Source organism: Castor canadensis, chromosome 11, assembly GCF_047511655.1.
Source record: "Castor canadensis chromosome 11, mCasCan1.hap1v2, whole genome shotgun sequence".
In the NCBI taxonomy this organism is placed as follows: Eukaryota; Metazoa; Chordata; class Mammalia; order Rodentia; family Castoridae; genus Castor; species Castor canadensis.
The window spans coordinates 44,044,856-44,057,411 of record NC_133396.1 but is presented as its reverse complement, the minus strand read 5'-3'; the positions used below and the strand labels follow the sequence as shown (position 1 = coordinate 44,057,411).

Genomic DNA, 12,556 nt, shown 5'->3' with positions numbered 1-12,556 from the left:
CCTTCTAAAACCCGGGAAAAGTGCCCCACCCAGGGGAGGAGCAAATGGGTTAAAAGGCAAGCAGTTTGAGTGAAGAGACAAGACAGGATCTCCCTACTTCCTTAGATCTTCCAGTCTGCAGCTCCAGCTCCAGCTCCAGGTAAGGGTTCCTCTCTGGTTCCTGTCTGCTTGTTTATCTGACTAAAGGGGAGCCTTCTGCTTCAGTATATTACTTCTGGTTTAACTATGGGTCCCTAAGAGATATCAACAGACTTTTATCTTTGCAGGGGCTTCATCAAACCATTCCTCTTTTCCTAAGTCTCTTGCACTGAGCCTGACCAGAATCAAGATGCTGGCCTGAGAGGGAGCTGAGCAACAGGGAGCAGGGAAGCTGTGTATGTCCCTCACCTTGGCCCCAGCCCCTGTGCTCCCCAAGGCTGCTTCCTGAGTCTTCTGCAGGGCCCTGGCTGGGATATCATCATATACTGTAAGTTTGTGATTAGACACTACAGTATAGATGATGTACTAGTCTGGGTACCCCCAGCTCTGGAGCCTGAAGAGGGCAGGGGAGAACCTTCAAGCCCAAGGGGCTCACCACTCAGCCAGTCACAGCCTGCCGACTGCCAGGGCACTTGAGAATGGCGAAGAAACCGTTACCATTACTGAGTTTAGTAATGGTAACGGTTCTCTTGCTCTTCCCAGAAGCTGTGCCAGGAAGAGAGCTCAGGATCCTGGAGCAGCCTCCTGGAAAGGAGGGAAACTCCAGTCTAACGTGGGGATGGGGTGAGGGAATTTCTCTTCTTGACACTGGGGTCTGAATCTCTTCCCTGTTCTAAAGAAATAAACACAAGAACCAGATACTTGTCTTATAACTTTATTAGCATTTGAGGCTGGGCAGAGGATTGGATGGGCGGGAACAGGGTTTGGGAGAGCAGGTGGCAGATTATCTCACTCAAGAAACAAAAGTCAGGGCTGGGTTTTGGTGGCTCATGACTGTCATTCTAGCTACTTGGGAGGCTCAGATTGGGAGGACTATAATTTGAGGCCAGCCAGGGCAAACAGTTCTTGAGACTGCATCTCTAAAATAACCAGAGCAAAAATGTACTGGAGGTGTGCGTGCTCTGCAAATGTGAAGCCCTGAGTTCAAATCCCAGTCCCACCAAAAGGAAAAAAAACAAGAAAATAAAATATGGGTTTGGTTGTTCTTGTTCTCTCTAGAGATGACCTGCTTTCAGTCTATTGAAAGGATATTCCTTTCCTATTAAACTGTACTATCATTTTCACTATTTAAACAAAAGAGAGAGAGAGAAAAAAAAAAAGAAAAGAAACATGAGTCCTTATGCAGCTTCAAGGTGGTGGAACTATGGGAAGAAGAGAAAGATCTCCTCCCTGCTAATAACTGGCAACACAGGGAGACTTTGGGCCCAATGCCAGCTGGGGCAGAAGGCCACTGTTCTCACCACAGGGCCAACTTCTGAGATCTATGTAGTAGTGGCCCCAAACAAAGGAACTACCCAGGAACTGAGGTAAGGCAAGTTCGTTCCTCCAAAGGACACAAGGCTGGGCAGAGACTCAGCAAAGCCAGGCCAGCTAGCAGCTGGCCAGTGTCCGTGCCCCTCACCAGGCCCTGCAGACTCCCTAGGCAGAGGCAGTTCTAGTCAATGACTACTGTCAGCAACTTGAGATGGAATGCCCTGGAAGGGGCAATAAAGGGTGGTCATTTGAGAAGTTTCACAGAGAGACGGATGTGAACTTCACAGAGGAAGATGTCCATGAGGTCGCGGCCCACCTCCTGTGCAATCTGGGAGATCAGATGGCCCTTCTGACCAATCAGTATTCTCTGAGAGTGGGTGAGAGAGAAAGACACAGTCCTACTCTCAGGGCTCCCAGACTAGGGGAAAGAACCCTTGCTTAATCCAGTCTTTATCCCTCCTCCAAGTCTAGCTTCACTTACCATATGAGATTCTTTGGACACCAGAAGGTTCTGTTGGATCACTAGCTCCCCACTTGGTCCTTCCTCCCACAATACTGTCTTCTGTACAGGGAGACATTATGACTAGTCAGACAGATCCATCACTCTGGCTCCTGGTACCCAGTTATACTATTCTGGGTGTGCGCCTGGTGTATTGGTCTCAGACCCCTTTGGTCTCTGCCCGCACCTGCTGTACACTGTAGGGCACCTCCTCTGGTAGATGCTCTAGGAGCTTCTCTCGGACTTTGTTGGTGCAGATCTCTTCAGGTGTTTGGTTGGTGAGGACTTCACTGTGGAACTCCCAGGGGCCTGGCTGGGCCTGTGCCAGGAGGTATTGCTGCAGGCAGAGGGAAAGGTGGACCTCTCAACCCCAATCAGGACTTCCCTATTTCTAGGAGAAACCTGAGGCCTATCTTAACATGAAAGAAACCAAAGACTAGGGCCAAGTCTAACTGACCTTTAGTATATTCACATCCGCCTGGCTTAGGGCTGATAACATGAAGATCTCTTGGAAGTAGGGCCAGCCGATCCTCTGAGGGTTTGCCACAGGCTGTGTGTTTGGGTCTTTAGCTGCTGGGCTGGGGCAATGGGTGCCAGGGTATGAACAGAAGGCCTGCCTCATATTGAGCTTCTTACCATTGACTATACCTTCAGTAAGGGCTGCTGTGAGTTCTAGGAGAACTGACTTCTGTTTTAGGCAATCTACCTAGGTACAGGGAATGAGCAAAGTGTGTAGTCAGCAAGATGGCAGCCTTGGAAGGAAGTAGACTCTTTCCTCAGGTGAACAGTGCTTACCTTGTTCAAGACAAGGATACTGGGGATCTGGGAGAACTGGGTCAAACACTGGAGCAACTGGGGACTGAGCTGGTTCCGAGTCCACTTATCTGAGACATCCACAAGAACTACAACTGTAAGATGGCAGGGTAGGCAGAAGAACAACATTATGACCTTTCTTTCTTACTGATGTACAACTTCCATGGTATGGGCTCTGGCCAAACTTCAACCCCCAAACTACCGGGAATGAAAGTCCCTGTAAATTGGGCTTTAGATTCCCATCTTGAGCCTAACCAAGATCAGCAGATTCCATGCTCTTCCATGGATCTTCCAACAAAGAGCACTCCAGATGATGCCTAAGGGACAGATATGTATCAGGTTTAAGGAACAGACATGTATCAGATCATAAGATCAGATCTTATGACTGATGCATTTTTGATAAGGGATGGGGTATGATAAGGAGGTTTTCCAGCCCCTATAATAGACTCTTCCCAGTCCCTCTTCACTACCTCCCTGCTACCACCACCACCACCTGTTTCCTCAGCAAATACCTTTTCTGTTTAACAGGACTGATGATACCAGGTGTGTCAAGTAGAATCTAAAATCAGAAAAGAAAGATACCCAGATGAAAAGATTATGACTGGGTGAAAGCCAACTTTTTTTCTTTTTTTGGCAGTACTAGAGTTTGAACTCAAGGCCTCATGCTTGCTAGGTAGGCACTCTTGATGCTTGAGCCACTCCATCAGCCCTTTTTTGTGCTGTATTTTTCAAGACAGGGTCTCAGGAACTATTTGCTTGGGACTGGCTTTGAACACTGATCCTCCTGATCTCTGCCTCTTGAGTAGCTAGGATTACAGGTGTGAGCTACTGGGACATACATTCATTCATTCATTTATTTATTTATTGTGGTGCTAGAGATCAAACCCAGGGCCTCATACATACTAAGTAAGTTCTCTACCAATAAGCTGTATCACAGAGAGGACATCTTCATGTCGGCAGCTTTCCCTCCCTTAGGCCAAACTGTTGCTAACTTTAAATTTTTACCTTTGAGCATTGTTTTAATTCTAGATGGGATCCCAGAGGAAGATGATGACTATGAATAAAGGAAAGATTAAGAAATAGTAAAGATTGGGAGGGAAGTGTGCCTCAAGCAGTAGAGTGCTTGCTTTGCAAGTGTGAAGCCCTGAAGCCCTGAGTTCAAAACCCCAGTCCCACCCAAAAAAAGTAAACATAGGGAGGATCATGGTTTGAGGCCAGGTGGGACAAAAAGTTCTAGAGACCCCATCTCAACCAAAAAAAGCTGAGCTTAGTGGCATGGGCCTGTCATCCCAGCTATGCAGAAAGCATAAATAGGAGGATCACAGTACAGGCTAGCTGGGCCATAAAAAGGAGAATAAACAGGAGATCCTACTGGAAAAATAACTAAAGCAAAAAAAGCTGGCAATGTGGCTCAAGTGGTAAAGTACCTACTTTGCACCTGAGTTCAAATCCCCAGTATCACATGCACACAAAAAAAAGTCAGGCGCTGCTGGCTCATGATTGTAATCCTAGCTACTCAGAAGGCAAAGATCAGGAGGATTGCAGTTCAAAGCCAGCCTGAGCAAAAAGTTCACAAGACCCTATCTTGAAAACACCCGTCACAAAAAAAAAGGCTGGTGGAGTGGCTCAAGGTGTAGACCCTAAGTTCAAGCCCCAGTACTCCAAAAAAGAAAGAAAGAAAGAAACATACTTCAGACTAGATGGCAAAGGGAGGAAAGATGAAACAGAACTACACCAAGACTTAAGGAAGAGGAGACTCTTTCCTTCAGATAAGTGAATCTAAATTATCATTTTCTTTACTTACTTATTTTTGCCATGCTGGGGTTTGAACTCAGGGCCTACACCTTGAGCCACTCCACAGTCCTTTTTTGTGATGAGTTTTTTTCAAGATAGGGTCTTGAGAACTGTTTGCCCTTGCTGGTTTTGTACCTTGATCTCCTGATTTCTGCCTCCTGAGTAGCTAGGATTATAGGCGTGAGCCACGGCTCCTGGCTTAGTATCATTTTCTTTAAGCCCAATGGTAAGGGAGACTTACTTAGTTTCACTTCCCCCACCCACCCACCCCTGGCTTAGTTCCAGTACTTTATTTGCAGTTACCTACCACCTGGGCCTCCTTCTCTGTGATAACACCCAGAGCTTGGCAGCGTGTGGTGTGCACCTTTTTGGAGACAGGGAATATCTGCAGGAACAAAGAAGTCTCAGTGAGATCACAGATCCTGCTAGGACACTTCAGTGAAGGCAAAGCAAGAAACGAGAGATAAAAGGGTGTGTGTGGGGGGGGGGCGTGTAAAGGCACAGCATACTTTTCGGCCTAGCAGTTGGTTGGAGAGCGTTGACTTCCCTGCATTTGGGGTTCCCAGGAGTACCACTCGTAGGATCCGGGGATTCTCAGGCATGTCAGGGGACTGGACCAAGAGGAGATCCTGTTCACCTGTGTTTGGGTGGGGACAGGAGTGAGACCTAGTGCAATCTGAAAACCCTGTCAGGTGCTCAGCCCTGCCTACCCACAAAGGAAAGATACAAGATTTAGTGTACCAGGCTGAAGTCATTTACACCTAACTTTAAGACTCAGTTTTGCATTTACTTTGTTTGATTTTATCAAGTTCTCTAACCTCCTTAGTTTTCTCCTATGTCAAGTGAAATTAACATTAATGGTACCTACTTATAGCTTTCTTTTGACAGTTGGCAATTGTGTAAAAACTGCTCAGGAAAGACCAAGTAATCCCAGCACTTGGGGCGGGGCGGGGGGCTAGGCAGGAGTATCACTGAGTTCAAGGCCAGCTACGCTTGTCTCAAGAAACCAAAACCAACCCAACAAAGCTGACAGATACTCATGTAATTGGATTGTGCAGGTGTGCCTGGGAAATGTACGTGCAAGTGCTAAAATACAGATGAACTAGTTGGGTGCAGTGGCTTGCTATTGTGTCTCAAATACTCAAAAGGCTGAGTTGGAAGATTGCTTGAGTCCAGGAGTTTGAGATCAACCTAGGTAACATAGGGAGACACTGACTCACAATAAAAAGGTTGGGGGTGGGTTGGGAATGTAGTTCAGTGTAAGAGTGCTTGCGTAGCACCCCCAAGAGCCTTGGATTGATCCAGAGAGAGAGAGAGAAGAGAGAGAGAGAGAGAGAGAGAGAGAGAGAGAGAGAGAGAGAGAGAGAGAATGAATCATACAAGTAGACTAAAAGCCTAAAATGTATCCATCTCTAGCTTTGCAAACTTTCTCAGTCTTTCCTTATTACACTGTGTTGCAATTTACAGTGTCCACAGGAAGAAGGGAGATGAAGAATGATGTAAGGAGTGAATCTAAATAACACATTATAAGTACATATGAAAATGTCAATGTATCCCCCATGTACAACTTTTTTTTTTCTTTTTTTTTTTTTGTGGTACTGGGGCTTGAACTCAGAGCCTATAGCTTAAGCCACTCCACCAGCCCTTTTTTTGTGTTAGGTATTTTTGAGATAGGGTCTAGTGAACTATTTGCCTGGGCTGGCTTCAAACCTCCATCCTTCTAATCTCTGCCTCCTGAGTAGCTAGGATTACAGGCATGAGCCACCAGCACCTGGCTGCCCAGGTACAATTATATGCTAATAAAGTGTCCAGCCTCCCTAACCAGACTTTTAGTCTGTGCTGCTTTAAGAATAAAGTGTATTATTTCCCAGGTTTAACTTCACGGTTTGTTGTTGTTGTTATTGTTGTTGGTTTGTTTTTGTTTTGAGCCTGGTTCTTCCCATATTGCCTGTTGCTGGAGCTGGCCTGCAACTCGAGATCCTCCTGCCTCTATCTCCCTAGTGCTAGGATTGCAGGGGTTTACCACCGTTCCTTGTGTGACTTAGTGTCTTGACAAGTAGATGGGTCTCAACATGCATTTAATGCATCGAGATTGCTTGGGATATGTGGGCAGAGAACCACAACTCGGTCTTGCCTCGTGCTCTTTCCTCTCACTCTCAAACTCTTCACTACTCGTCTTTCTCAGAGCCTCAAATTTCCACAGGAACTGTGGGTTTCCCCCACACGGTACTCTCAGTGCTAAAACCACGACACCACCAGGAGAGCCTAACCACCATACCTGTAATCCAAGCACTTGGGAGGCTGAGGCAAGAGGATCTGTAGTCGGAGGCCAGCCTGGTATACACTGTAAGATCCTGCCTCACAAAAAAAAAAAAAAAAAAAAAAAAAAAGCAAGCAAGAAACAAAACTTTGTCCGAGCTCTTTACCTCTGTACATTGACACCGCGGGGACGCAAGAAATCAGCGAACTGTCGGGCTGAGGGAATCCGAGGAAGCGGTCCAGGGCTGAGCCCTGGCCATAACGGCGAGAAGCCGAGGCCAGGCGGGGACCAGAGAAAGTAGTGCCTACGCCCCTCTTCTGATGGCCTAGAAGTGACCGGAGCGGGGCTGTCCACCCCCTCGCGGTGGCTGGGCCCAGCCACCAGACCCCCAACACCCACCGAGCAAGCCTAGCTCCGCATCGGCCGGGGGCAGCCATTACAGCAGTAAAGCATTCTGGGAACCGAGCCGCAGCGCACCTACGATTGGACAAAGCGGCGAACAAACCAGCGAATAGAAGAAAACTACATCGGTCCAAACAGAACAGACACGTTTGGGGCGTCGGTGGGAGACCAGCCGCTCCAGAAACTGGCGGAGACTAAGGAAAGACAAAAATGTGTAGTATTTAGAATCTGTGTTAGCATGACAATTGTTTTGGACTACCATGCATATTCTGTTTTTTTCTCCTGCCAAAATTTTGGAAGCGGCCCTTCCGGCTCTGTCTTCTGAACGACTACATCTCCCAGCAGGCTAAGCGGTAGAAATCGTCCTCCTGGGGCCCGGTTGCACCCAGCTGCAGAGCCCCGCAGATGTCGGGAGGAATGGTCGAGGGCGTGGGAAAGAGCACTTTGTCTCCTGTCGCCGGAAGGTTGTTTTGCTTTGTTTTGTTTTGTTTTGTCATTTCCAACCTCGGGACTGCTGGATTCTTTCCCCGTCCCAGTTTGGCTTGGCCTAGCGGTCGGTGGTGGCTTCAGGCAGTCTTCACCTTTTACTTAGTATTATACTTCCCCAGGGGCCGGTAGAATAGCTCAAGTGGTAGAGCGCCTCCCTAGCAAGCGTGAGGCCCTGAGTTCAAACACCAGTACTACCGGGAAAAAAAACAACAAAAAAACAAAAAAAACCCACCTTCCTAGTATGCTTTCCTTATGTAAGCAGTGGCCCTTTTCTCGGCGTTCTGGTCGAGCAGCATGCCCGGATTTCCCTTCTGTAAATACCAGCTACTCTCTCCTCCTTTCTGGAGGAAAAAAAAAAAAAAATTTAACAGTAACAACAACAAAAGCAGTCTACAAAGGCTAAAGTCGCTTAGCAGCACAAGGATCTCCTATACCACTCTAGCAGCCTGAGGCTGGATTAACATTGGCCTTTGTGGCTTCAATCTTTTAAGCCTCTCAAAACTTTTTTTCTTGCGATGCTGGGGATTGGTTAAATTCTTGAAACGGAAACATATATCCTGTGGGGATTGGGAGGATGAGGATTTATGAAGAATCTACTATTAAGTGCAAGCACTGTACTGGTTCTGGGTATACATCAGTGAACACATGGACAAAAATTCTGACCACGAAACTTGCACCAGAGGCCCTTGTGCTGCACAACTGGTCTGTGTGAGACACGAAGTTTCAAAACAATAGTTTCGTGAAGGCCTAAATGTAGTTAGTTTAAAACAGAAAGAGCCAGGTCCTGGTGGCTCACACCTGCAATCCTAACTACTCAGGATGCAGAAATCAGGAGGATTGCAGGTGGAAGCCAGCCCAGGCAAATATTTCATGAGACCCTATCTCGAAAAATCCATCACAAAAAAGGGCTGGTGGAGTGGCTTAAGGTGTAGGCCCTGAGTTCAAGCCCCAGTACCTCAAAAAAAAGGACAGAATATGAGGAGAGAAATCCAGGAGGGAGGCAACTATGCACTTTAACCAAATGGAAGAGAAGGTGTAGATATACACATACCTGTCTCTATATCTTCCCAGGGAAGCTGAGTAATAGAAGATGCTTAGTAGATTAACAGGAGAGGGCTGTGAAGTTTAAAGAGGGATTTCTTGGAGTTTTTGCTCCCATTTCCTGCATGGGGGGGACAGAAGATATTTCTCTCTCTTTCTGCCTCTCCCCCCCTACTTGTCTATACTTTATCCTGTTACACTAAAATAAATCCTTGGTAAACCTTCCAGAAAAAAAAAAAATGGGGGAGGGATTTATTTTTCTCTGCTAATGGCAATGACCCAGTAGACAGGAAAAATAACTTGGTAATACAGAAGATGATACAGGAGGGCTGGGCACCAGTGGCTTACACCTGTAATTCTAGCTACTCAGGAGGCAGAGATCAGGAGGATCACAGTTCCAAGCCAGCCCAACAAGAAGTGGCTTGTTCAAGCAACATTATCTAGAAAAAAATCCATCACAAAAAAGGTATGGTGGAGTGGCTTAAGGCGTAGGCCTTGGTTCAAACCCCCGTACCACAGGGAGGAAAAAAAAAAAAAGGATAATACAGGAAAGAGAATTTTGGAAGTGGAGAGAACCAACTGGCCAGGCTGCTATTGTAAGAATGGAGGATTGATGTCCAGAGAATTTCTGAAAGACGCAGAGCCAGAGAAGCCAAATGCACTGATAATTTGTAAATGGTATCAGACTCCAGCTTTTAGGCTGCCTGGTCTGTTAGTGGATGGAACAGCCTTTTTGGAACATGATAGTCTGAATGTTATTTGGGCATATGGGTGCCCAGAGAAAAAGATGCTACTAAACATAAGAGACAGCCAGTAATCAGAAAAATAATCTTTTTGTATTATCAGGTGAAATGGCATTATAACTGCAATTAGGGTGAAGGGAAATTTTCAGATATAATTTTAAGCAGCTGAAGAGCTTAATTACATAAATGCAAAATCACCCAAGAAAAATATACTAAGTATTATTATGTTAGCAAGCATCATATAAATAAATACACCCCCCCACACACACCCATATGCATCAGATAAAACTATGGAATAATTCCAGGGATGACAAAAACTTAAGGGAAATAAGTTAAAGTGCTTTTCTTTTTATTCCTTTGGTGCTGGGGACCCAACCTAGAGTCTGTCATATGCTAGGCAATGGATCTGCCACTGACCTACACCCCCAGCCAATTCTTTGCTTTTCTTTTTTAGTGATATTATAGTTTGAACTCAGGGCTTCACACTTGCTAGGCAGGTACTCTACCTCTTGAGCCACACTTTGGACCCCAATTCTTTTTTTTTTTTTTTGAACTCAGGGCTTCACACTTGCTAGGCAGGTGTTCTACCACATGAGCCACTCTGCCAGCCCTTTGTGTGTGTGTGTGTGTGTGTGTGTGTGTGTGTGTTGGGTATTTTCAAGATAGGGTCAAACAAACTATTTGGCTGGGCTGACTTCAAACCACTATCCTACTGATCTCTGCCTCCTGAGTAGCTAGGATTACAGGCATGAGCCACTAATACCAGACCACCAATTATTTTCTTAATTAGAACTAGAGATTTTCCTCAAAGGTATCATAGGGGGATTTGTTGTATTAGGTTAGGATGGCAAGCCAAATGAAACACTCTGTCTGGGTTCTACCCCAACTTTACCGTTTATTAGCTGTGAGTTTGGACAAGTTATTTAAACTCCGCAAGTCATCTGTGAAGTAAAAATGACCATAAGCATATCTACCTAATATATGTTTATTTGAGTCTAGGACTTAGAGTAATGAAGGTTCTCAATAAATGTTCCCATCCTAATGCTAATCCTAATGCTACTCTTCCATAAACTTTGTTCCATAAATTATACTTTCTTTACTGTGCAGACATTTCTGTCTGTACTGCATTCCTCATACCAATATATATTTTTAAAATGCTTAATTTCAGCCAGGTGTACTGGCACATGCCTGTAATCCTAGTACTCTGCAAGCTGAAGCAAGAGGATCTGGTGTTTGAGGCCAACCCAGGCCACATGGCAAGACCTTGTGTCAAAAAACAAGGAATGATGGTGCATGTCAGTAATCCCAGGACTTGGGAGACAGAGGCAGGAAGATCAAATTCAAGGCCATCCTGGACTACATAGTGAGACTATGTCTCAAAAACAAAAATCTTAATTTGGTCCATCTAAAAAGCAAAAAACCAAAACTTCCCTGATCCCAAGTCTTTTTCAACTAAGTGTTACTTACCTTTCTTACTAAAATAGTGCAGCGAAGATGGTAGAGAGAAGCAGATGGATTCCAGAGTTTTAAGGGGAAGAATCAGTTTGTGCTTCAAACCCTCCAAAGGGCTGGGCACAGAAATCAGGAGGATCACAGTTTGAAGCCAGCCTGTCAAATAGTTTGTGAGACCTTATTTTGAAAGGGCTGGTGGAGTGGCTCAAGGTATAGGCCCTGAGTTCAAACCCCACTACTGCAAAAAAAAAAAAAGTCCTCTTGTTCCAACTAGATTAATCCTTGTATAGCCCAACTGCATTGAACTGTGCTTATTTTTCTTCCCAAGGCTGAGCAACATTGGCCTTCCTTCTTCCCTTTAACATACCAAGTGCATATCTGCCTCAGAACCTTTAAACTTGCTGCTTCCACCTCCTATATTCTTCCAGATCTGGAATTTGTTCCCTATTCAGGTCTCAGCTTAAATATCATTTCCACAAAGAGACTTTTCCACCAGGCATGGTAATTCATGCCTGTAACCCCAGCAGCTCAGGAGGTATAGGTAGGAGGCTGGCCCTGGGCAAAAAAGCAGGAGATACTATTCAAAACATAAAGCAAAAAAGAAGCCAGAGGATGGCTCAAATGGAAGAGTAGAAGAGTGCTTGCCTAGCAAGCACAAGGCCCTGAGTTTAAACCCCAGTATTACCAGAGAGAGAGACAGAGAGACAAAGAGACAGAGACAGATTTTCTTCACAGCATTTATCACTCTCTGAAATGATCCTCTTTAACAAGTACCTGGAATGCTACAAGAGGAGTCTTCCTAGCTTGGATCTTACCAAGCTTCCCATGGTCCCAATCTGAAGAAGTTTATCACTGTCCTGAAAATAAAGTACAAATTAACATCATTTAGTTTACTTCCTTAGTCCCATCTCTTGTTGTTCCCTTTTTACAGGTCAATTGAATTTCTTTTTTCTTTTTTAGTTGTGCTTGCGTTTGCACTGGTAGGCAGGCACTCTACTAGTTGAGCCACACTCCCAGGTTTTTTTTTTGTTTTCCAGTTGTTTTTCAGATAGGGTCTCCCATTTTTCTCTGGGGCTGGCCTTGAATTGAAATCCTTCTACCTATACCTCCCTGGGATTATAGTTGCATGCTACATGTCCAGCTTATTGATTGAGGCAGGGGTCTATAACTTTTTACCCATGCTATTCTCAAACCACGATCCTTCTAATTTCTGCCTCCTGAGTAGGTGGGATTACAATGTGAGCCACAACACTGGGCTCCAGAAGCAAAATTTTTCTTGTGCCTTTTTGTTTCCAACTGAATTATGCATCCATATCTGAAACAATCATTGTAGTTTATGGAATGTTACATGCTGATTGACTTGGGTCTGAAATATGTTGTCTATGCTTAGAATGAGCCTCATCCAAACCACATGGTCTGAAAATAGAGTAAGGGTGGTTCTCTGAATGATTGTCACTGAATATAGTGAATGAATGCCTAACAGGGAAAAAGAATCCACCATTCCTCTCATTGGTAAGAAGTTCAATTAGGGAAATGGCCCCGGAGATCCAGAATAACTTAAATATAAGATATGCTATCATCATATAGAGTCCATCAGGCCTTACCAAGAGG

General features: G+C 45.2%; 1 protein-coding gene and 1 long non-coding RNA gene across 4 annotated transcripts; one reads left to right on the top strand and one right to left on the bottom strand.

Moving 5' to 3' along the window:
- Positions 1-84: 84 nt before the first annotated feature.
- On the top strand, positions 85-837 carry LOC109695650 (uncharacterized). Its single transcript, XR_012438700.1, has 2 exons — positions 85-139; positions 267-837. It is a non-coding gene; the product is annotated as an uncharacterized lncRNA (long non-coding RNA).
- On the bottom strand, positions 838-7,262 carry Eral1 (Era like 12S mitochondrial rRNA chaperone 1). 3 transcript variants are annotated; one of them, XM_020178293.2, is made up of 10 exons: positions 6,985-7,262; positions 5,068-5,195; positions 4,866-4,943; positions 3,277-3,323; positions 3,020-3,081; positions 2,747-2,859; positions 2,409-2,657; positions 2,139-2,288; positions 1,934-2,014; positions 838-1,819 (listed from the first exon to the last, which is right to left on the bottom strand). In XM_020178293.2, the coding sequence occupies exons 1-10, from the start codon at positions 7,253-7,255 to the stop codon at positions 1,697-1,699; spliced, it is 1,302 nt and encodes a 433-aa protein (XP_020033882.1). In that variant the 5' UTR covers positions 7,256-7,262; the 3' UTR covers positions 838-1,696. The 3 variants fall into 3 exon arrangements, with proteins under 3 accessions (XP_020033882.1, XP_073902584.1, XP_073902583.1); XM_074046483.1 differs by lacking the exon at positions 6,985-7,262 and adding an exon at positions 6,837-6,942; XM_074046482.1 differs by lacking the exon at positions 2,409-2,657.
- Positions 7,263-12,556: the final 5,294 nt, after the last annotated feature.